Source organism: Psammomys obesus, unplaced genomic scaffold (genome assembly GCF_907164565.1).
Source record: "Psammomys obesus unplaced genomic scaffold, mPsaObe1.curated_primary_1811, whole genome shotgun sequence".
Classification (NCBI taxonomy): Eukaryota; Metazoa; Chordata; class Mammalia; order Rodentia; family Muridae; genus Psammomys; species Psammomys obesus.
This window is the reverse complement of record NW_026585895.1, coordinates 13,039,781-13,063,931: the sequence shown is the minus strand read 5'-3', so window position 1 is coordinate 13,063,931 and position 24,151 is coordinate 13,039,781. Positions and strand designations below refer to the sequence as shown.

The 24,151-nt window shown below is 43.1% G+C and overlaps 1 protein-coding gene across 2 annotated transcripts in view; it reads left to right on the top strand.

The window, feature by feature from the left end:
- Positions 1-17,419: 17,419 nt before the first annotated feature.
- Positions 17,420-24,151, top strand: part of Hat1 (histone acetyltransferase 1) — a 43,167-nt gene continuing 36,435 nt past the window's right edge. The window contains exons 1-2 of one of the 2 annotated variants that reach the window (XM_055599996.1): positions 17,420-17,476; positions 18,760-18,864. In XM_055599996.1, coding sequence (XP_055455971.1) covers positions 17,470-17,476; positions 18,760-18,864 — 112 coding nt within the window. In that variant the 5' untranslated portion in view covers positions 17,420-17,469. Of the gene's footprint in view, positions 17,477-18,169; positions 18,319-18,759; positions 18,865-24,151 lie in introns of those variants that run through there. The other variant, XM_055599997.1, reaches the window with a different exon arrangement.

The window sequence follows — 24,151 nt, the reverse complement described above, 5'->3', positions numbered from 1 at the left end:
CTATCCTAAGACATTTTTCCTGGTTGGTTGATTAAGAAGCCTAAAACCTGGGCAAGACAGAATGGGGTAGGTGTGGCTAAGGTTTCCAGGCTTTGGGTTAGGGTTAGGGTAAGAGTTAGGGTTTGGGTTCAAGAGAATCAGGAGATAGACAGATGGGAAGAGAAAAGGGAAGAGGATGACACAATGGGTTACTGTGGAGAAGAAACCACGTGGGCCAGGAGGAAAGACTCCAAGGATGGCATGGATGGAGAAAACACCAAGATGAAGAATATAAGCAAATATCCTGGGATTGTGGATTGAAGGTAGCCTAGATAGGATTTGTTAAGGCGGATGGTATTGGATGGGGGCTTGGACTTGGATGGTTATTGAGACAGCATAGGTAAAACATCTGCCCAGCCCAAGGTAAATAAGGCAATTATAAAATTTAACAGGTGTCTGTGTCTTATTTGATTGTGATATCAGGTTAAATAAAACTGCTGTGATAATTATAGGGCAAATAATAAATAACGTTATTTAGCCCAGCATCCATTGTAATCTACAACAACAGATGACACCTTAACTGTTCCTGTTCTCCTGTTTGACAGATCACACCAATCCCACAGGGGGCATCAGCCATGCCTTGTATCCTGTCTAGTTCCTCTCCCAAACTGCGCAACACAGAGCATGTAGCTGCCCTGTGGGTAGTGTGGGAACATGGGTTAGCTCCCTGATCACAGCCTTGTAGTCTCTGTTCTGTGCGTGGGTGGGTGGGTGGTGGTGGGGTGCTCATGGATCTCCTGCCCCAGAGTTTGGTGGCTAGTGTTATTGAAGGACCCGATTACCTGAAATTTGTCTCAATCCGTCTCTCTACTGTACCTGGAAAGATCTTTGCTATTTAAAGTAATGTTTAAGGCTAGAGAGACAGCTCAGCAATTAACAGTGACTTCAGCCTCCAAACCACACCCAACTGACGAGAACACAAGCTTGTAACTCCACTTCCAGCAGATCTGACACCCTCTTTTGGTTGCTGCTAGTGTGCAACACACACAGAGAGAAATAAGAATAAAAATAACAATAAAACAATGTTCACTGCAGCATTGTTCATAATAATGAAGATATAAAGACAACCTAGCTGTCTATCAGTGTATAAATGAGTAAAGAAAAGCTGATGCGAATGATATTTGTGTTAATATTATTCGTCTATTACACAAGGATGAGAGAGACAGAGTATGGTTCAACAGCAGAATGCTTGTCTAGTATACACAAGGGCATATGGCCCCTGTGTTACATCTTCACACACACACACAAGTACCAAGTGACATGGTAGATAGTAACACAGGCCATTCAAGACCAGCCTAGACAATATAATGAGACCCTTCCTCAAGTAAACACACAAATTAGTTACTTACTAGATTTGGTGGTTTATACCTGTGATTCCCTGGAGAGGCTGTCGCAGGAAGGATGCTTCTGGTTTGAGGTGGTCTGGACTAACGGTGAAACCTATCTCAAACAAAACTTTAAAAATGAAAGAAAAGATCCTATTTATAAGTGAAATCTTAAAAAAGGAAGAAAGAAAAAGAAGAGGTCAGGCTAGGTATGACGGTGCATGCCTCGAAGAGACAGAGGCAGGAAAACCTGTGTGAGTTCTGAGCCAGCCTGGTCTACATAGTAAGACCCTGTCTCAAAAAAGAAAAGAAAGGAAGAGCTTAGATTAAAGATAGAACATAAAACAGTGGCTTCCAGGGCTGAGGCATGTGCAGCAAATGGAGAGCTCCAAAGATGCAAAAAAAGAAAGGTCGGGGACTGTGAACAAGTTCAAAGAATGAACGCTCAACGTGCACATTATAGTTAATAGCAGTGCTCTGATTTTTGCTGACTGAGCAGGTTATGAAGGTAAAATGTGAAATGATTAGCATATGCTAATTTTGTTTATGACAGTAGCCATTTTAGTATGTAAATGTGTGTTTTGTTGGGGTTTGGGGCTTTTGTTTGTTTTTGTTTTGCTGTTCCGGGGAAGGATTGAGACTGCCTTTAAGACAGCTCAGGTTGGCCTAAAACTCATCAAAATCTTTCTGCCTCAGCCTCCTGAGTGCTGAGATCACCTAGCTTATATATTCATCTTTTTAAAGATATTCTTTAAAAGGCTGGGTGCTCTCCTTTAATCCTAGCATTTGGGAGGCACAGACACAAGGATCTCTTTGAGCTCAAGGCTGGAACGGGCTACATAGAGAGTTCCAGAATAGCCAGAGTTACATAGTGAGACCCTGTCTCCAAAAAATTATATATGTATTGGTTTTTCGAGGGTTTCTCTGTGTAACAGAACCCTGGTTGTCCTAGACTCACTTTGTAGACCAGGCTGGCCTAGAACTCACACATATCCACTTGCCTCTGCCTCCTGAGTGCCGGATTAAAGGCATGTGCCTACCTACACATCCTGAATATATAGAGAGAGATTCAATTGTATATATATATGCCTGCCTGTGCATGGATATGCACACATGAGTTCAGGAGCCCATGGAACACAGAAGATGGCATCAGATCTCCTGAGCTGGAGTTACAGGCAGTTGTGAGCTGCCAGATGTGGGTGCTGGGAACCAAACTCAGATCTTCCATAAGAGAACAAGTGCTCCTAAACTGTGATTCATCACTGATTCATCTCTAAGCCATAACTAATGTATTTTTAATGATTTTAAGATATTTGTGCCATATATGTGTATGTGCCATATATATATGCCACACACAATAGGTATAGTTGGGGAGGTTCTGAGGAGGCCAGAAGAGGGCATTGAACCTCTGTCTCTCCCTTCACAATAAAATCTTAAGGAGCTAGAGAGGTGGTCCAGCGGTTAGGCCTTGCTGCTCTGGCAGAGGACTGGAGTTCAGTTAATCTGCAGTCTGTGCCTCATAATTGCCTGTACGGCCACCTCCAGGGGACCTGATGCTGCCCCGCCCCTTTCTGCTATCCCCAGGCATTAGCACTCACACCACTCAACACACACACACACACACACACACACACACACACACACACACACACCCCTTTTGTCATGTGTCAAATGGAAAGGCAGCTTTAGGTAATAATGGGGTAGGGTTAGGATATTATCCATGACAGAATGCTGGGCTATCGTGTGCAAGGGCCTGGGTTAGGGTCTCAGACTCACACTATAAGTGAAAATAGTGGGGTAAATGTTCTCAGTCTAGGGGAAAAAAAAAAAGGAGCTAGAGAGGTAGTCCAGTTTGCTGGTAGAACAAACATGATGTTAAATCCTTCTACCACCTACCCCCTCCTACTTCTGGAAATTTACTTAGATGCTGTTTTTACTCTTTTCTTCCAAAAGACTAATATAGAAGATGCTTTGGAACTGATCCAACTAAAGAAAAAAAAGTGTCCCTTTAAAACTTGTATGTGTGCTGGAGAAGTGACTTAGTGGTTAAGAGCTGCTCCTCCAGATAACCTGGGTTAGATTTAGATTTCCAGCTACTCTGGTTCCAGGGGATCCAGTGCCCTTTTCTGGCATCCCTCAACACCACTCAGACACAAGGTGGGCAGACATATACACAGGCAAAAACACCCATAACCCACAAAACTAAATAATAAAATCTTAAAAACAACAACAATAACAAAAACTGTAGCCAGATTAAAGGTGGTGGTGCACACCTTTAATCCCTGAACTCAGGAGGCAGAGGAAGGGGGATCTCTGAGTTGGAGGCCAGCCTGGTCTACAGAGTGAATTCCAGGACAGCCAGGCAACACAGAGAAACCCTGTCTTGAAAAAGCAAAAAAACAAAAATAAACAAAGAATCAGAAAAACAACTAAACATATGCGTACCCTATGATTCACTAATTTTATCTCTCTAAATTGAATCAATAAAAATAAAAATATATGTCTACTAAGAGACCTGCACGTGCTGGGTCTGATGGTACATGCATGACTAACCCCATCACTCTGAAGCGTGGGCCAGGAAGTTGTGAGTTTAAGACTAACCTGGGATTATATAGTCAGCCTGAAGGCAGCATCAACTGGGAAGGGAAATCTTGTCTTGTCTCGTCTCAAAAAAAAAAAAAAAAATTCTTGGTTTTTCAAGATAGGATTTTTCTGTGTAGCCTTGGCTGTCCCGGAACTCTCTCTATAGACCAGGAGGCTGGCCTCAAACTCACAGAGATCTGCCTGCCTCTGCCTCCCGAGCGCTGGGATTAAAGGCAAGGCGTGCGTCACCACCACCCCACCCCACCCCAAATTTTAAAGACCTATGCAAGAATGTTTATAATTAACTGAAACTAGAAATAGCCCAGATGTCCAGGTTTTGGTACACTTGCAGAATGACAGTTATCCAGAAAATTTTTAAAGGAAGCAGATGAGAAAAGACCATCATGTCAGGTGATGATAAAAGCTTTACATGGAATCGTAGCAGACATAAAAGCTAACACCAGACAATGTCGTTTCTATAAGGCTCTAATGCAGTCAGAACGAAAGCATGGTGGGAAAATAACTCAGAACTGTGATTGCGAGGAAAGAGGGAAGAAGCATGAGGAATATATCTGGAGTGATGATGACAGTCTATGCTTTGCTCATAGAATATACGCTTAGGGCTCCATACACATCATTACAGATATGCATCAAGTTTTCAAGAGGAAAGAAATTGAACAAATATCTCACATCTATCTATCTATCATCTATCTATCATCTATCTATCTATCTATCTATCTATCTATCTATCTATTTATATCAAGGCAGGGTCTCAGTATATTGCCTTGGCTGACATGGAACACATTATATAGACTAGGCTGGCTTCAGACTCACAGATATCCACCTGCCTCTACCCACCAAGTGATGGGATTGAAGGTGTGCACCACCACATCTGGCTTAAATTTATTTTGAAATGCATCAAAAAATGAGAAATATTTATGAATGAGTGAAGAGATTATATATATGGGCATATCTAACTGATGGGGCACACAGGAGTTTACTGAAATATTTGGTCTAGTTTTCCAACTTACTAGAAAAGTTCATAATAGTGTCAGGAGAAATTGTGTCGAGTCTTTACATAGCCATTCATAACAAACTCCTGTTACTTAGCTGGAAATGGCAATGAGACCTCTTTCTTTCTTTCCTTTTGAACATTTATTTTTTAAATTATGTGTATGTCCGTGTGGGGATATGTTCATGTGTGCATGCAAGTGAACTCTGAGTCCAGAAGAGGTCTGAAGTTTACAGGCAGCTGTGAACTGCTTATCGTGCTGGAAAGCGAGCTCAGGTCCTCCGCAAGAGGTGTGCTCTTAGCCCCAGAGCTATTACTCCAGCTCCAAGACTTATTTCTTAACCACTGACAGATCTCTCACTTAGCTGGAGGGGAAGGAAACGCAGCTGAAACTACCTGGCAGACAACATACCCCCTTGTGGGCAGGGGGATTTGTGAAGATTATGTTGCATTGAGGGGGAAGGAGGGTGTTTTCTTTCCCACAGATACAGACAATAATCGTATGCCATTGGGCGGCGGGAATGTTTGGGTAGCTGTATGTGTTTAGTCTAACCATGACCCACAGGAAAACCAAAGCGAGCTTGTAGAATCTTATTTGCATAGCCTCGGGAGGAACCAGGTGTGCTGTCTGAAGCCCAAATTGGAGCTCTCCTGTTGGACTGGACCCAGGGTGTAATTCTAGAGTGAGAAACTCGGGCTCTGGTAGGCAAGACTCTGCAAGGGGCATTGTGACCTTGGATCACTAAGCCAGGAGAAAGACGGTAAAATGAAACTAACCCCCTTGAGTAAGGAGTTTCCACTGGGAAACCCAAAAATCTACCAAAGAGAGAAAGAGAAGGTGTTTTAGTTTGCTTCTCTGTTGAGAGATAAATGCCTTGAAGCAGCGAGCACAGAGGAATCCTGCTTACTGGATTGCTTCCATGCTCATGGTCAGCTACCTTTTTCAGACAGCCCAGGACCACCTGTCTGGGCATGGGACCACCTGCCTGGGGATGGTACTGCCTGTGGGCTAGGTCTTTCTCCATCAATTAGCAATCAAAAAAATGTCCAAGAAAACACCACAGGCCAATCTAAGGGAAGCAAGTCCTTCACTGAAGGTTCATCTTCCCAGGTACACACACACACAAATGTAATACTTTTTTAAGGTAGAATTTCTTTGTAATATACTTATTCCTATATCCTTTTCTGAAAGTTTGCCCCACCCCTGTGTGTGTGTGTGTGTGTGTGTGTGTGTTTTGTGTGTGTTTGGGTGTGTGTTTAGGTTTACTCGGAGATTAGAAGACAACCTGCAGGAATTGTCTCCTTCTAAGGTGTGAATCCTAGGGATCCGACTCGGGTTGTGAAGATTGGCAGCAAGCACCTTTATCTGCTGAGCCATCTCACAGGACCAGAAATTCTTTCTTAAGTATGACTTTACAAGAATGGATCCAGTGTTGTGGCTTTTGCCTGTAATCCCAGTACTTGTGTTGTAGGAAGAGAAAGATCAGGAGTTCAAGGTCATCCTGAGTGCCATGAGACCCTTTCTCAGAAACAAAATAATTACGTTGGAACAATAACATAATCCCTATCAAATTGTACTGATCCAAGCAGGGCGCATAGCATGTGCTTATAATCCTAGCTTTTTGAGAATTGAACCAAAAGGGTTAGGCTTGCGTTTAAGGCCAAGGCCAGTCTGGGGCAGTAGGATTTTAACTCAAAAAGAAAAACAAAAAAACAAATTGTATTCATCAAAATAACAGCAAGAGCATTGAAATTAGAAGGTTCTGGAGAAGCAGAATGAAGCAGGTGAAGAGTGGGAGTTGGGACTGCTGGTTAAAGGGGGACATCGGACAGGTCTGTGGAGCCAGTAGTGTTCTTTTAGCCAGAGAGAAAGGAAGCTGAGAACAAAGGACAGAGGACTGGGATTAAAGGTCTCAGTCAAAGCTGCTCTCTCCAGATTTCCGGAGGTTGTCCTGACAATATGATTCTGTTCTGGGTTCAGGAATAGCTGCACACTGACCACTCAGCCAGCACCAGACGCAGATTGTTGGAAGTTTATTGAACGCTAAACAAAAACTGATCTGTTAGGGCCATAATCAGGGGCCAGACTATGACTCCGGTCTGTTTCTAAGGCAGGTGTTCTTTAATACAAAAACTGTAACCAGGTAACAGCCAGGTAGCCAGGTGTAGTGGGGCAGCATTCCATCATTTTGACTAGTTAAACATAATTGAGTGTGTTCAAGCACACTGTGCTGTTTCTAGGTAGCTAGACAAAGCACTTTAAGCTGATTGGCTGGGATTTAGGGTAGGGGAGCTCTTGGGGGCTTCCCAGCTTTCTGGGAGTAAGGAACATAGCAGGATGTGTGGTCTTTAACTCAAGCACAACATGCATGTATCATCTATTGTTTGATTCTAAGCAGCAAGTATTGAACTATGGAATTGCATCCTGGTCTCAGTCACGTAGGCCTGAGAACTCGAACTTAATTTCACCTTACAATCAAAAATTTGGAGGCAAAATGGCTTCTGATATGCTAAATGTGGCAGCAGGTGCTCACAGGGGAGCCACAGTCATGCTAAGAACCAAAGTAGGTCTCAACAGAGCTGGCTACAGAGTCTAAGCAGGTTCAGCAGGTTACGGCAGTTCCATTTTAGGGCAACAAACTGTAAAAAAAAGTACATGAAAATGAAACAAACAAGAGTTAACAGTGGGGATAAAGCCTCCATTAAATGTCTCATGGCTTAAGTGTTTTTGATGTGAAAGATATCTCAACTCACACAATTATGCGCAAAAAGAGTTCTCGCCTGCGCTTCCGAGAATTCGTGATACTAGCTGCTTCTCCTCTGATTGGGCTCAAGCCAGCGAGACTGTACCTCCTGAAGTACCAGGGTTACGGAGTCCTGCGGGTTTTCCTTCACTCCAGATGCTTGAAAAAGAAGCCCCAGAGAAGTGAATATTGTCCGCTTGCTCCTGCTGTGTTATCCATCGCCATGAGTGAAAACAGAGCAGGAAGTCAGAGCTCAGAGCACACTGTGCACATTGTGACTTAGTGACTTATTACTCACACGGAAATTCCTCTCCTCACCCCATCCCTTCACTGGGAATTATCTGTGAACAGGCCTTTTGTTTTGTTTTGTCTTTTAGGTTTATTTTAAGCCAGGCATGGTGGTACATGCCTTTCATCCCAGCACTTGAGAGACAGAGGAAGGTGCATCTCTGTGCATTCCGAAGCAACATAGTGAAAGCCTGTGTCAATTTTTTTTTAATGTTTTATTTTTATGTGTGCCTGTCTGTGTGTTTGTGCATGCACAGATGCCCTTGGAAGCCAGAAGTGGGTCCAGTGCTTGTGAGCCACTGGATGTGGTCCTCCACAAGAACAGCAAGCTTCCCTAACTGCTGAGCCATCTCTCTAGACTTCCTGAGTCCGTTGGCTGGCCTAAAACTCATTATGTAAACCAGGCTCATAGATATATGCCTGCCTCTGGCTCTCAGGTGCTGGGATCAAAGGTGTGCACAGCTACTACCTTTTGGTCTTTTTTATTTTTTAAGCTTTATCTATCTATCTATCTATCTATCTATCTATCTATCTATCTATCTATCTATCTATCTATCTATATGATTGCTTTGTCTACATGTATGACTGCACACCAGAACAGAGCATCAGAATCCTTTATACATCTATAAAGGCACCATGTGGTTGCCGGGAATTGAACTCAAGACCTGTAGAAGATCAGAACAGCAGAGGGGTAGGAAGAAAATCAATACACAGGAAGGGGAAAGGCAGTCTTCCTCAGTGAAGTGATCATTCTTTCCCTGAGAGCCCTGTGACTGCAGCAGCAGTGCAGACTCATCAAGCCCTTCAAAGGGAGCAGTTAATTGTGATCCAGCATAACAGAGTGAGAGAGGTGGCTATGGCTCAAAGAAACAGCTGGATAGGTGTTCAGAGGCCCCTTTTCATATGTTTGTTTGTTTAACAGGAAAGCCAAGACTATATTAGAAAGCAATGAGGTTTCTGTTGTTGTTGTTCATTTGTTTTGTTTTGTTTGAATAGAGTCTCACTGTCTTAGAATTTCTATTGCTTTGATGAAAATACCATGACCAAAGCAACTTGGGGAGGAAGGGGTTTATTTGGCTTACACTTCCACAGCACTGTTCATCATTAAAGGATGTCAGGACAGGAGCTGAAATAGGGAAGGGACTTGAAGGCAGGAGCAGATGCAGAGGCCTTGGAGGAACACTGCTTTCTGACTTGCTCCTCATGGCTTGTTCAGCCTGCTTTCTTATAGAACTCAGGACCACCTGCCCAGGGATGGCACCACCCACAGTGGGCTGGGCCCTCCCCCACTGATCACTAATAAAGAAAAGGCTGCCCAGGCTTGCCTACAACCCAATTTTATGGACACATTTTCTTAATTGAGGTTTACTCCTCTCTGATGACTCTAGCTTGTGTCAAGTTGACATAAAACTATCCAGCACACTATGTAGCTCTGGCTGTCCTGGAATTCACTATGTAGACAAGGCTGGCCTTGAACTCTGCTTCCTGGGTGTTGGGATTAAAGGTATTTGGGGCTAGAAGGCAATTGCTAATAGCTAACAGTGCAGAGGCAGCATCTACAAGAGAAAAAAGAAAAGACTTCCTTTTTCTGTTTTCATTCAGCTCATATTCCTTGGTAACATGGCCACAGAAAAACAAAAGTTACACCTATTTTATTATATAATAGCAATGAATCAGGAATTGAAATCATGTATTCATGGCAGGCATAAGTGTACCCACTTATCTGAATACTTTAGACAAGGCAGAGTCCAGATAATTGAATTATTTCTAAATCACAGTTTCATATGAGGTCAACAGTGAGCAGATACCTAAACAAACCTAGTATTTTCTCCTTTCTGTTATTTATTTGTTTAAGGTTTACAGCAAGTTTAGTTGATGATTGCTTTTTGTAAACCTACCTTGGATGATGAATTCTTGGCTACCCTCTGTGAACATATAAATTGTGGGAGGGTTTTTTTTTTGCTTTTTTCCTTTTTGGTCACTGTTTTTCAAAGATTAACACTCTACTATTTCAGAAGAGACTAAATAGTGTTTTCTCAGTTCTTCCCTTTTCCATCAGAAATTGAATATTATGTTTGGCTTTTCCCATCATTAGCAATCATTGCCATTTGCAGGGAGTCCCTACATGTAATTGTTAAGATTGCAGGTATTTCAGAGAACAGGTCTTTGAGCAATCCAGTAGAGATTCTTCTAGCCCACCTGATGTGAAATCATCTGCCCCAACCTAGTCTATTTCCAACTCCAATTTGTTCATTGTGTGTGTGTGTTGTATAGGTGTGGGTGCACCGTGTGTGGGTTGGGATGCATGCTCCTGCAGAAACTAGAGAAGGTTATTAGGTGTTCTGCTCTATCGCTCTCCACCGTATTCACTTGAGACAGGATCTCTCACTGAACCTGCAGTTTGCTCTTCTGTCTAGGCTGGCTAACCTAGACAGGAGATAGCTGGTTATCCACCCATCTCCTCCCTCCAGCGATGAGGCTGTATGCAAACATGGCCACACCTGGCTTTTTTTTTTTTTTTTTCCATGCATTCTGGGAACTGAACTCAGGTTGTCACACTCAAGCAGCAAGCGTTTGGAGCTGTCTCCCCAGCCCTTCCAATTCCAGTTTTATGATATCTTTTGTAACATTTGCATGAGGAATCTCATTTGTAAAGTCTTCTTCCCAGGGTTGTGGGGCTCTGCTGGATTAAGGTTGAAGTCTGTCCTCTCCAGATGGCCAATTATTTGTGCTCAGACTGTGATGAGAGACTCCCTTTTCTCAGTCGGGGTTTTAAAAGTCTCCCCTGATCTGGGGGATCCCAGGTCTTGTAAGATCACACAGCCCTCCAGCCGTGGCCTTTGGCCCGAACCTCTGCGCACAGCAGCTTGACCAAGAGCTGAAACACTTTGGTATTGCCTGCCATAGGCTTTGGAAGGCCTGAGCTTCCATTGCCACCCGCGACCTCGTGCTAAAAAAGCTAAACTGTAACACTCTGTGGAAAATGTCCACCCCCCAGCGTAGCACATGAGCCTCACTCACTCTAAAGGGCTCTAGCTGCCCCTGAGAGAAACAGAACCCCATCCTCCAGCTAGAAGCCGAGCACCAGGACCCCAGCCGAGATCCAGGCACCTGCCAAGAAGAAAGGGACACAGGGTATTTTGCACAGTAGCACAAGTTAAGGATTTCCTGAAGGTTCTTCGTCTTTCTGACCTGGAGTGAGATCAGTTGCTCTCTAGAAATCTTCCAGACTTTCAGCACCAGAATGGAACTGCCATCCAGCTTCATGGACATCTGCGTTCTCTGCTGCTCCAAAATACAAATGGCGGGTTTTGGTGGTCCAGCCCCTATTGAGCACACCAACTTCTACACCAACTAAGTTCCTGTCTTAGAGTTTCTAATGCTGTGATCAACGCCATGCTCACAAAGCAAGTTGGGGAGGAAAGGATTTACTTGGTTTTTGCTTCCATATTGTAGTCCATCATGGAAAAGGAGCTGGTATAGGAACTCACACAGGGCAGAAGCTGAGGCAGAGGCCATAGAATGGTGTTGCTTACTGGTTTTCTCCCAATGGCTTGCTCATCTTGCTTTCCTATAAAATCCCAGGACCACCTGCCCAGGGATGGTATCACCCACATGGGCTGAGCTTTCATGTCAATCATCTGTTAAGAAAATATCCCACAGTCTTGCTTGCAGCCCAATCTTTTATTCATTTGTTTGTTTGTTTGTTTGTTTATTTATTTATTTTCTGAGACAAAGTTTCTCTGTATAGCCTTGGCTATCCTGGACTCCCTTTGTTGACCAGGCTGGCCTCAAACTCACAGAGATCTGCCTGTCTCTGCCTCCCTAAGTGCTGAAATTAAAGGTGTGGGCCACCAAGCCCGGCTCTGCAGCCCAATCTTGTAGAAACATTTTCTTTAAGTGAGGTTTCCTCTTCTCTGATGACTGACTATAGCTTTTGTCAAGTTGACATAAATCAACCCAGTGCAGTCCTCTTTTATAATATATGTTAATGTTGTTGGTCCCATTCCTCTAGAGAACCTTGACTGACACAAGGAGTAGACAACTTGAGAGTAGAATGCCATGATTCACGATTAATCCTCGGACAAGTGAGGGAAAGAAGCAGCCCTTCTGTGATCAGCAGACTCTCCTTACTAAGTCAAAGCAGTGGGTCTAAGAAATAGCTGGCCTCAGTGAAGCCGACGGTGGGGAAATTTGAGAAGACAGAGCGTCATTTGCAGTGAAACATGGTACTGCCTTGGGGATACGTGGTCTCATTCTTGCTGGTGGGTACCCAGGAATAAGGGGGACAAGATTGTTAGGCCCACTATACAATCACCACCGTTCCTTGACCCCTCTACCTAGGGCCATTGTACCATCAGTCATTGGCATAGTTTAAAGATGGTTTTTGCTGGGTAGTAGTGGCACACGCCTTTAATCCCAGCACATGGGAGGCAGAGGCAGGCAGAGGTAGATCTATGAATTCCAGGTCAGCTTGGTCTACAGAGCAAGTTCCAGGATGGCCACACAGAGAAACCCTGTCTTGGAAAAAAGAGAGGTGGGAGTTCTTTGCAACCATTCTTGATCTTGTACTGAACAGCACTAAACTCTGTTCAGTAACTGATAAATTACAGATGGTATCAATTTCATGAATGTGCTTATTGTAACCTACTGAACCTGCTTAAACTCTATAGCACCTCTATTGAGACCGACTTTAGTTCTTAGCATAACTATAGCTCCTCTGTTAACACCTGCTGTCGCCTTTAGCATATCAGAAGCCATTTTGTCCCCCCCCCATCTTCATTTTGATCATAAGGGAAACTAAGTTCAAGTGTTCAGACCCTACGTGCCTGAGACCAGGATACAATTCCATAGTTCAATACTTGCTGCTTAGAATAAAACAATAGATGTTAAATGCATGTTCTGCTTGAGTTAAAGATAAATGTATGTTCTGTTAGAATTAAGATCGCAACGTGTCCTGCTATGTTCTTTTCTCCCAGAACGGTGGGAAACTGGACTCTCCAAGCTACCATCCTCGCCAATCAGCTTAAAAGGCTTTGTCTAGCTACCTAGAGACAATATACATTTGGAACAAAATCAATTATGTTTAGAGAGTCAAATGATGTAATGCTGCCTTACCCCTCCCCCTCGCTTCCTACACCTGGGTTCCCTGATTATGGTTTTCATAAAAAAACAAAACAAAAACCCGCCTTAGAAATAGAGCACATCATTGTCTGGCTCCTGAGCCCAGATTATGTTCCTGACAGTCAGTTTTTGTTCAGTGTTCCATAAACTTCCATGAATCTCAGTCTGGAGTTAGAGTGGTCAATGTGTGGCTATTCCTGAACCCATAACAGTCCTGGCCTTGTGGTATGGCTGAAGGACTTCTTTTTCTTGGCTATAGAGAAAACACAGGGTAGGGTAGAAATAACACATATCTGCCACACGTTAACACTGTATTATAGTTGCTGCCAAAACCTTCCCAAGATATCAACATGGCTTTATGAAGGAGCGATTAGAGTCCTTTCTCAAGGCTGAGGCAATGAAGATGACAAACAGGCAGAACATGAAGACAGAGAGCCAAGCCTTTTCTCCCCTTCAGCCGTGTGTCAGACAAATTTCAGCTCTAATAAAGACCCAGTGCTTGAGGTGGGGGATGAAGTTAAGCTGACAGACTGCTCTGCAAGCACGCACAAAGCTCTGGGTTCAGTCCTTAGCACCACCTAAACTGGGTTCGGTAGAGCATGCCTGAAATCCCAGCACTCAAGGGCATCACAAACTCAAGGTCATTCTCCACTACACAGGGAGTTCAACATCAACGGGGTTTACAGGAGGCACTGAAAGAAAGAAAGAGAAAAGGAGTCAGTGCTTACAGCAAAAGTAGCTCCAAAGCTTATGCAAAGTACTGTGGGCAGTTGTTAGGATAACACAGGTCATGGGCATGCCTAAAGAGTGGGAAACTAACCACGTGGTTTAGCTGTGAGATTTCCAGAACTGCTTATCAGTAAGTCCTCAAGGAACAAGTGACCTTAGGGGGGGTCCATGTAGGCTCCTCTTGGATAACACTCCTCCCTTGTCTTTGCCATTTGTCTAGCCATCAGGGACCAGAGAATCAGAAGTTCAAGGTCAAGGGCTTCAGTCATGTAGCCAATACATGAGGCCTTTCTCAAAAAAATTAAAAGTAATAAAAAGAAAGAAAGCTGGCTCAGGAGGCAGAGGCAGGCCGGTCTCTGTGAGTTTGAGGCCAGGCTGATTTACAGAGTAAGTTCCAGGACAGCCAGGGACACACAGATAAACCCTGTCTCTAAGAAACAAGACGAAAATATCTTAAAACAAAACCTTGTTATGAGACCTTAAAAAAATCCTTGTACATTGTTATATGACTACATAGGTTATAAAGAAGTTGCCTTAGAAGGTGATTCATTAAAATGATAGATTTTAAGATAGGCCTCGTGGCACTTGACTGTCACCCCAGTCCTCTTCTGGGAGGTAGAGGAAGAAGGATCAGGAGTTCAATGTCATCATCTTTTACATACTGAATTTGAGGCAGGCCTGGCCCACATGAAACCTCATCTCAAAGCCAAATCCAAAACAATGACAGGTCTCAGGGAGAATGTCATAACTCACTCCCCTAATCCTTATAGTGTTAGTAGTAATTTTTTTTTAAACTACAGTTTTAAACCAAGTTTTAGTCACAATTTTCCCTCTTTAGTCTTATTCCTTAACTGATAAAAATGTTTGTCTCCCTCCCCATATATTAAAGGTCATCCTCTCCTATAGGGTCTCACTATGTAGCCCTGGCCTCTAACTACAGATTGGCTGGCCTCTGCTTTTGGAGTTCTGTGATTAGAGGCATGTACCACCACAGCCAACCAAAGCCCTTCTATAAGAAGCAGAAATAAACAGCAGTAATGAATGAATGAATGAATGAATGAGTAAATAAACAAATAAATAAAAAGAGCTGGTGGTGCTCAACAAGTAAAGACATTTGCTGCAAAGCCTGATGGTCTGAGTTCTTCAACTCCCAAAAGTTGTCCTGTGATCTGAACACGTGTCATAGCACTTGAGCACACACAAACACACACACACCAACAAATGTATGTAAAAATAAAAAGTAATAAACCAGGAGTACTGGCTATTGGATACTTAAGTGACGTTTTAACTAAATAATGAGTAATACCAGTTATGCTACTACTAACATCGTTAAAGTCGAGAATTAATGTCGTTCTAATGAATTGTGTCTTCTTTCAAAGAGTAAAGCAGTCACCCTGGATGGTCATTTTTGTAATCAAGTACAGTTCTCATTTTCTATCTTGTATGAGACAGTCTGTTTTTGCTCTGCTGTTGATGATTATTAATATTTAATAATGATTTATTTTTTAGTTAAACAGTGGTTATTCCTAAACTAGCTGTATATCCAAATCATCACACAGAGACTAGGATTTATTTAATTAACCTAGTATTAAATGCTGGGCAATAATTACTCCATCCTAATCCTCCAAGCCCGCATAGCTTCCTCCCATTCAGATTTCCCACATTATACTTGGTTTTTAGTCAAATCTTAGGTCTAGTTCATTTCTCCTGATGTTTCCCAGTGCTCTTCTCCTGGATCTTTCCTCCCACTTGCTTTTTTCTCCTCCCCTTCAGACCAGGATGTTTCACCCTAGTCCCTCCATTGCTCAGCATTGGCTGGTTGCTTTTATTGGCAACACAGAGAACAAATGGTGGCATATTCACACAAATTTGAGACAGGTGATGCTTAGAGTAAGCATCACAATGCAATATCCGATTGAAACTCGATAGTGGGATAGAGAAATCAGCATTTGAATGAACAAGGGTAAATTGTATACACTTCACAAGAACATTATACCAACACTCTGAATATACCAGGCTAACTGGCCCCTCAAACATCCAGATTAACCTGTGTCTTCTTCTTATATCTTGTAAGAGTGCTGGGACTACAGATACTCAAGATAGAAGAGCAACTTCTACACAGGCTCTGGAGATTTGAACTCAAGTCCCCATGGATGTATGACAAACATTATTACCCACTGAGCCATCTCCTCAGCCTATCTTCTTTTCTTGTGTGTACATGTGTGTTGACAGATGCATGTATGCGTCAGTGTCCACGTATAGATGCACATGAGTGGGAAGGTCAAAATGCTACATCCAGCATGCCTTGGTCCTAGAAACCAGACTAGAGGAATAGAGAGAATGAAGAAAGAGCAGGGTGCAATGGCTCACGCCTTTGATGCCAGCACTCGGGGAGGCAGAAGCAGGTGGAGCACTGTGAATTCCAGATCATCCTGTCTACAAAGGGCGTCCAGAACAGCCAAGGCTGCACAGAGAAACCCTGTCTCAAAAACAAAACAAAAAACAACCAACGAAACACACAAAAAGAGAGAACCAAGAAAGGACACAGAGACACAAAAGCTGGGATCAGGTGGGCTGTGTCTACTCTGACAGTGATATCAGCTCCTACTGCACACAACCCGGACCCTCACTGTGTTTGCTTTGTATATAGCACAGTAAGGAGGGTTTAGCTAGTCTAGTAGGGGTGGGAGGCTTTGCCAGTTACCTATCGTCCAAGGCCTTGGTCCTTGACATAGCCATGTCAATGTCACCAACACATATTTCACGCAGGATTTTTACATATTCGCTCAAGGCTTCCTTGGCTCCCCACACCAAAAGAGAACTTTGAGGTTGCTGTCCACCTTGTTTTTGGGCAGCATGTTGTGAGGTAGTCCACGCCACAAGGACCTCAGCAAGCCCAACTAAATCAGGACGCTTTAGGTGGTGAAACCATTTTGGTGAGCTAAATGGTGTGTCTACAAAACTCAAAAGCCAAAGCAGGTATTTTTCGAAATTTTACTTTTATTAGTTGTGTATGCAGGGTGTGATCAGAGCACAAGTTTTGGGAGTCTTCCATCTTGGGTCCCTGAGTTAATACAGCACCGTTTATCATACTGAAAGCACAAAGGGAGTTTACAATGGGTTAGTAGCGGAGCATTTTGGCTAGCAGAAGGGTGATTCTGAGTTGGATACAGAGATACAAAACACAAATAAAATTCACAGCGAAAAACCATTGAAAATGGGTTACGGCAAAGTAGAATCAAGTACAAAGTTTAAAACTTCGGTATGAAACCCCCACATAAAAACTTGCGTTCGGGACCAAGGGAAGGATTTTCACCCTCTGGGAGGGTGGGAGGAAAAGGCCGCCTTCAGCTGTCTGCGGATTCACGTTAACTTCTGGGAGTCACCGGCGGTGGAGCGGGTATCCGCAGTAGCGGTGGCTAGGCAGCCGCCCGCGCCTTCTCACGGTGCTAGCCCCGCCTCCCGAGGCACTTCCGCCGCCGCGCGCCCGGAACTTCCTCTCCTCATTGGCTCGTGCCTCGCCGGGGATGGGCGGGGGAAATGCGTCAGCGTCGCGGTCACTTCCGGCCCGGGAGCGCGCGGGTTGATTTGTCCTTCCTCAGCCGCGGGCGCTCACAGCTCGGAAATGGCGGGTAAGTTCCCGGGAAAAGTTTAGCGAGGGGAGGAGGCAGGTGGTTCTGGGGAAGAACGTTGAGGCGGCGGTGACAGCGGCCGCCTGGAACTTTCGCGCTCTAGCCGAGGTTCCAGAAGGCCGTCTCCCTTCCGAGAGGCACTGAGGGTCCGCGGCTGGCTCCCGGTGGGCCGCGCTCGGCGCCGCCGCCCCCACTGCTCGCGCCCCGCGCCTCCCGTTGGCCCCGGGGCCCCGGGGAGGGCCGGCGAGCCCGGGGCAGCGCGCGATTTCGCCTGGTAAAGCGCGGTCCGCCTCGGGGCCTGTTTCCCGTCCGTTCCCCTGGCTCGCTGCTGCCCTAATGTAGTCCTTCGGGTCCAGTTCCCGCCAGCTGATCCCCGCCGGGACCCAGCCCACCTTCCCCACCGCCAACATCTGAGCGAGCGCGGTGCCGCCTTGCTCTGGGTTCAGGGCACGCTCTGGGTCTCTTTCCCCTTCAGGATTCCAGAAAATCATGTTTAGATTTCCTTTGAGGAAGACGTTTCTATACTGCCAAAGTTCTCTTTTCGAGTGGGGCTTCTGTACTGTATGTAGTAGAATTCTCTTATGCTTTATTCATTTGAGATACCTAGCCGTGAACATTTAAGGACGTTTGAATTCCCATTACTCCGGGCTTGTATTGAGACTGTTTTGGTGTGTTTTCTTTTTTACAGTTACTTAGCTTTTGAAGTCATTTCCCTCCCTTCACATTCGTATCACTTCATGTTGAACACTCCACTTTTATAGAGTGCCTGGATTAACAAACTGTGTAGTTTGAAGTTTGCACATGTTTAAGAAAGGATTGTTCTACTAAGGCGGAGCTGTCAGGTAGGATATTGGAGTACTCTGGCACCATAAAAGAGTTAGTGTATAATGAGAATTACATCAGAATTCACATCTGAGCCCCACCACTTCCGAGTTTGGTGCTCTTCCTTAGTTACTGAATGAGAATTGGGGTTAATGCAGTACATACATACAAGTAATTTCTACAACTTAGAAATTACTAGAAGTTCCATAATCTCATTATGCAGGGCAGGCTGGCCTCCACCCTAGTCTTAGCCTCCTGAATGATGGAATTACAAGCCTGTCTCAGAAGTGGTTTTCTTCTTCTTTCTGTTTTATGAGGCATTCATGTGTAGAACATTTATTGACGGGTTCATGGACAGTGATCTGTATTGTAGTTATGTTTTCTATCTTATCTCACTTCTAATAAAAAATCATGCTTGTAGGTATTTAAATTACAACCAACCTTTTCAAAACCTCTTCTAGGATTTGGTGCAATGGAGAAATTTCTGGTAGAATATAAGAGTGCAGTGGAGAAGAAACTAGCTGAGTACAAATGTAATACCAACACGGCAATCGAACTGAAATTAGGTATGTTTGTCATTTCAGAATGATTTCATGTGTGGGACTGAGTGTATATTTAACATAGTCTTTTAAATTTTGAAATAAAATTTAATGTTAAGAATGATTATGTAATTGGTATTTTATGTGTTTGTTGAATATTGAGACTTTATTCCATCTTGAGTTATGCTGTAGGTAGGTGAAAGATGTCAGTTTAACACATGGTAAAGATATTGTGGCAAAAAGTCACAGGTATATGTGATCTCAGCTTCTTAAAAGTACTTTTTGTTTTTGAAAATGATAAATAATTATAGGTGTTGGTTAGGATGTGGAAAAAAGTCAGGTATTGCTGGTGGGCATCTAAACTGATATGACAACTTTAGTTTAATAGATCTTTAAAAAAAACAAATATATAAATTAGCTACATGAACTATCAGTTCTATTAGGTGTTCAGTGCTATGAAAACATTCGTGTAAAAACACATGAATACTTATGTGGAGAAACCTCAAAAACATGCTAAGTAAAAGAAGTCAGGCAAAGCCACCAGAGTGTATGACTCCATTTGTTTGAAATGTTTAGCAAAGACACCTGTAAGGACAGACAGTAAAGAACCATTATCCCAGGCTAAATGTAGAAACAGAGAATAGGCATTTTTTTTTTGTCTTTCTTTTTGGTTTTGGTTTTAGTTTTAGTTTTAGGTTTTCGAGACAGGGTTTCTCTGTATAGCCTTGACTGTCCTGGAACTTGCTCTGTAGACCAGGTTGGCCTGGAATTCACGAAGATCCACCTGCCTCTGCCTCCTGAGTGCTGAGATTAAAGGCAGTGCCACCACTGCCTGGCTTGGAATTTATTTTTGTGTACAATAGAAATGTTTCAAAATTAGTTTGTGGCAGACCTAAGTTTGTTAAAATAATGTGCTTAAGTAGAAAAAAAATAAATATATGTTTGTGAATCCTGGATACTTTGTTTCTCATACCTTTGTTTCCTTCTCTCTAAAATGTAGTTACTAGTACTCAACTTTAGTTTTTAAGTTCAGTGCAAATACAGTTGACATGTAGAAAACTTAGAGTAATTGCTAGCTTCTATTCTCTTATCTATCTATCTATCTATCTATCTATCTATCTATTTATTTATTTATTTATTTTTAGCTGCTATCCTTATTGAAAATAACATTGCCTTAATTCAAACTGTCACGTTGATAGAGCCTAGCATCACCTAAGAAGGGATCCTCAATTTAAGGATTCGCCTAGATCAGATTGGCCTGTGGGTATGCCTATGGGGTATTTTCTTGATTGTTTGGCTTAATTCTAGGCCATATAAGGAAGCTACGTGAGGATGAGCATGGGCTAGCTGTCAAGCCACATCCCCCACAGTTTCTCCTATCCTTTCTTGGCTGAAGCCCTGGTTAGCATTAATGCAGGCCTATCTTTGAGTTACTGCCCTGACTTCCTCAGTGATAGACTTAAAACCATAAGCCAAATAAAGCCTTTCTTCTCCTAAGTTACTTTTAGTCCGTGTTTTATTACAGCTCTAGAAATGAACCATAACCAATATAACAAATACAATGAAAATGATAGAGAAAGTAATAGCTTACTGAACCCTCATGACACGGAGACTCCTATTCCAAATTGTATTTTTTTGTGCATTGTTGTGGGTTAATAACCCACATATTTATTGATTTATGTTTTAGTTAAACAGTGGTTATTCCTAAACCAGCTGTATACCCAAATCACCACACAGAGACTAGGATTTACTTAATTAACCTAGAGCACAATGCTGGGCAATGATTACTCCATCCTAAACCTCCAAGACTGCGTAGCTTCCTCCCATTCAGAATTTCCAGCATTTACTTGCTTTTAGTCATATCTTAGGTCCGATTCATTTCTCCTCGTGGTTCCAAGTCCTGTCCTGCCGACTCTGCTCTCTCCTACTTCTCCCACTAACTTCTTACTCCACCCCTCTGGACCAGGAATTCCCATCCTATTCTCTCCATTGCACAGCATTGGCTGGTTGTTTAATTGACAATACAGAGAACAAATGATGGCATGTTTATACAAACTTGAGATAGGTGATGCAGAATAAGCATCAGTGCAATGTCCAGATTGAAACCAGATAGTGGGATAAAGAAATCAGCATTTGAATGAACAAGAGTAAATTGTATACATTCCACAAGAATATTATACCAACAGTGCATATGCTATTTTTCTAAAACTGGCCTTCTGCTGTACAGGCTGCTTTCTCTGCAGGTTGAAAATATCCATGTGTGGGTGTACACATACGTGTGAGGGTGTGTGCAACACATGCAGAAGCCAGTTGAGGACATCGGCTTTCTTCCTCTATCACTTCCACTGTATTTCCTTGACCCAGAGGCTCTGAACGAGAAGCCGGTAGTTTCTGCTAGGATGGCAGAGCAGTGAACTCTGGGGATCCACATGTTTCTGCTACCCAGTGCTAAGGTTTACAGACATGCATAGCCATGTTCAGCAATTTTATGTGGGTGTTGGAGATGGGAACTCTGGTCTTGATGTTTGCAGAGCAAGTGCTCTTACCTACTAAGCCATCTCCTGCACCCCCTTAAAAATATCTTGAAGTGCCTTGTGGGTTGGCTCAAAGAGGTTGTCTCAAAAGTCTAATGATCCGAGTTTGCTCTATGGACCCCACAGTGGAAGGGGAGAACTGACTCTGGAAGTCATCCTCTGACCTCCACACAAATATACATGATGCCATGTGCCTGTCTGCAGTCACATAGCATTCCCAAACACACAATAGTATACAGAAGATTGTTCCCTTTCCTCACATAGCGCTCTGTCTCTTAACTTACATACACATGGCTATGTTATGAGTCAAGTATTTCCTTCCAGAAGATCCTTGAGTTGCTTTTCTTTTGCTATTAATTTTTATGCTTTACATGATGGTGTATACCTGTAATCCCAACACTTGGGACATGGAGGCAGGAGAATCAGGAGTTGAAAGTCAGCCCCAGCTGCATAGAGAGCTGAAGGCAGATGAAAGGGAATGGAACATACTATCCTTTAGTAGCTACTGACCTTGCCTCCCACAAAGTACCCATACTATCACCAACATTTTGTTGTTGTTACAACTTGTTTTCATGGTTAACATAATTTCTTGTTTGTTACTTTCTGAGATTGGGTCTCTGGTAGCTGAGGATGGCCTTAGATACCCTCTACCTCCACTTCCCAAGTGCTGCAGCTACAGGTGTCCACTACCATAACTTGTTCTTTTTTTTTGTATCATGTTTATGTTATCTGTGCATTAACTGCTTCTCTACATGTGTAAAAAGTATATAGTATAAAATCTATCTTAGAATTTTGTTGTCTTTTGAGATGAAACCCTGGCTTAATCTCAACTCTTAGAGGCTCAAGTGATCCTTCTACATCAGCCTACTGGAGAGTTGAGACTACAGCTGTGCATTAGTATACAAAAGCATTTGGCCATCACCATTTTTACCGGTATAGGTGGATCTCCGGAACTTGTTCCTCTTATAAAACTGAAACTGTGTGGTGGTTTGAATAGGAACGGCCCCCATAGACTTAATGTGTTTGGTGGTTGGCCTGTAGGGAATGGCATATTAGGTGTGGCCTTGCTGGGGTAGGTGTGGCCTTGTTGAAGGAAGCATGTCACTGTGTGGGTGGGCTTTGATGTCACCCATGCTCAAGCTACACCCAGTGTGGCAGTCTTCCTGCTGCCAGCAGATCAAGATATAGAACTCTCAGCTTCATCTCCAGTATCTTGTCTGCCTGCATGTGGCCATGTCTCCCACCATGATGGTAACTGTTTAGTTATAAGCCTATGGAGGCGGACTATAATTGGCCTCCACAGGCCCATAAGGAGTGGCACTATTAGGAGGTGTGGCCTTGCTGGAGGAAGTGTGTTGCTGGTGGGCTTTGAGGTCTCCTATGCTAAAGCTCTAGGGAACAATGCTTCCTACCATGATAATGGACTAAACCTCTGAAGCTGTGAGCCAGCCCCAATTAAATATTTTCCTTTATAAGAGTTGCCTTGGTCATGGTGTCTTCACAGCAATAAAACCCAAACTAAGACAGTGTGCATATTAAATACCCATTGTTTCTAGACTCTAGCCACCATCATTTTATTTCCTGTTTCTAGAATTTGTCTGAGATACCTCATATAAGTGAAATCATACAGTATTTGCTTCATGTTACTAGTTTTTTCATTTAACATTACTTAGGTTTCATTCACATGGTAGCATATGACATAATTTTTTCTTTTAAAGATGAGTTAATAGCATTTGTTTGTGTGTATGTGTCTGTGTGTGTCCATCCATCCATTCTTTGTATGTCCAGGCATCCATTGATAGACTTTGGGCTGCTCCCACCTTTCAGCTATTGTGAATGAATATAGTTGTGTGGATATCTCTGCAAAAAACTAGCTTTGGATTATTTTGGTTTTATGCCCGGAGGTGGGATTGTTGGTTTGTTATAGTTTAGGAAGTGTGTTGTTTTTAACAAAATCTCAATCATTGGATTTTACCAATGAAGACCCAGGAGCCAGATGCTGGGGTGAAAGCCTGCTAGCTCAGAGGCAGAAAAAGTACCCAGCTGACCTTCCTCCTTAGCCGCTATCCCAGAAAGAATGCCCCCTCCCCGTCTCCTATACGTTTTAAAACAAACCCTTCAAACTGAATGCCTCTCCCCTCTACTTCTATGCGTCTCTTTATCCATCCTCCTCTTTATCCATTCCTCCCTCTTATTCTGTGTTTTTTTCTTAATAATCCTATGTTCACTTCCTGTCAACTGGTTGCTTGCTCTGCCTCTTTTTTAAAAAAAAAAAAATATTTATTTATTATATATAATGTTCTACACACATGCATGCCTCCATACCAGAAGAGGGCACCAGATTGCACTATAGATGGTTGGGAGCCACCATGTGGGTGCTGGGAACTCAGAGGGTCCTGAACTCAGGACCTCTGGAAGAACAGCTAGTCCTCTTAACCTCTGAGCCATCTCTCCAGCCCATTGCTCTGCCTCTTGACCTAGGAAACAATTTGATAAGGTTTTTAAAAATTTTTAAAAACTTATTTTAAAAATAAGTTTTTAAAAATTTGGAATTATTACCTTAAGTGATTATATCTACTATTTGAAAACACAATACATTTTTTGTTTTGTTTTTGTTTGCTTGTTTGTTTTCTATTTTGAGACAGGGTTTCTCTCTATAGCCTTGGCTGTCCTGGACTTTATTTTGTAGACCAGACTGGTCTGAACTCACAGAGATCCTCCTGCCTCTGCCTTCCTGAGTGCTGGGATCACAGCCATGCGCCATAGTGCTGGCTCCTTTT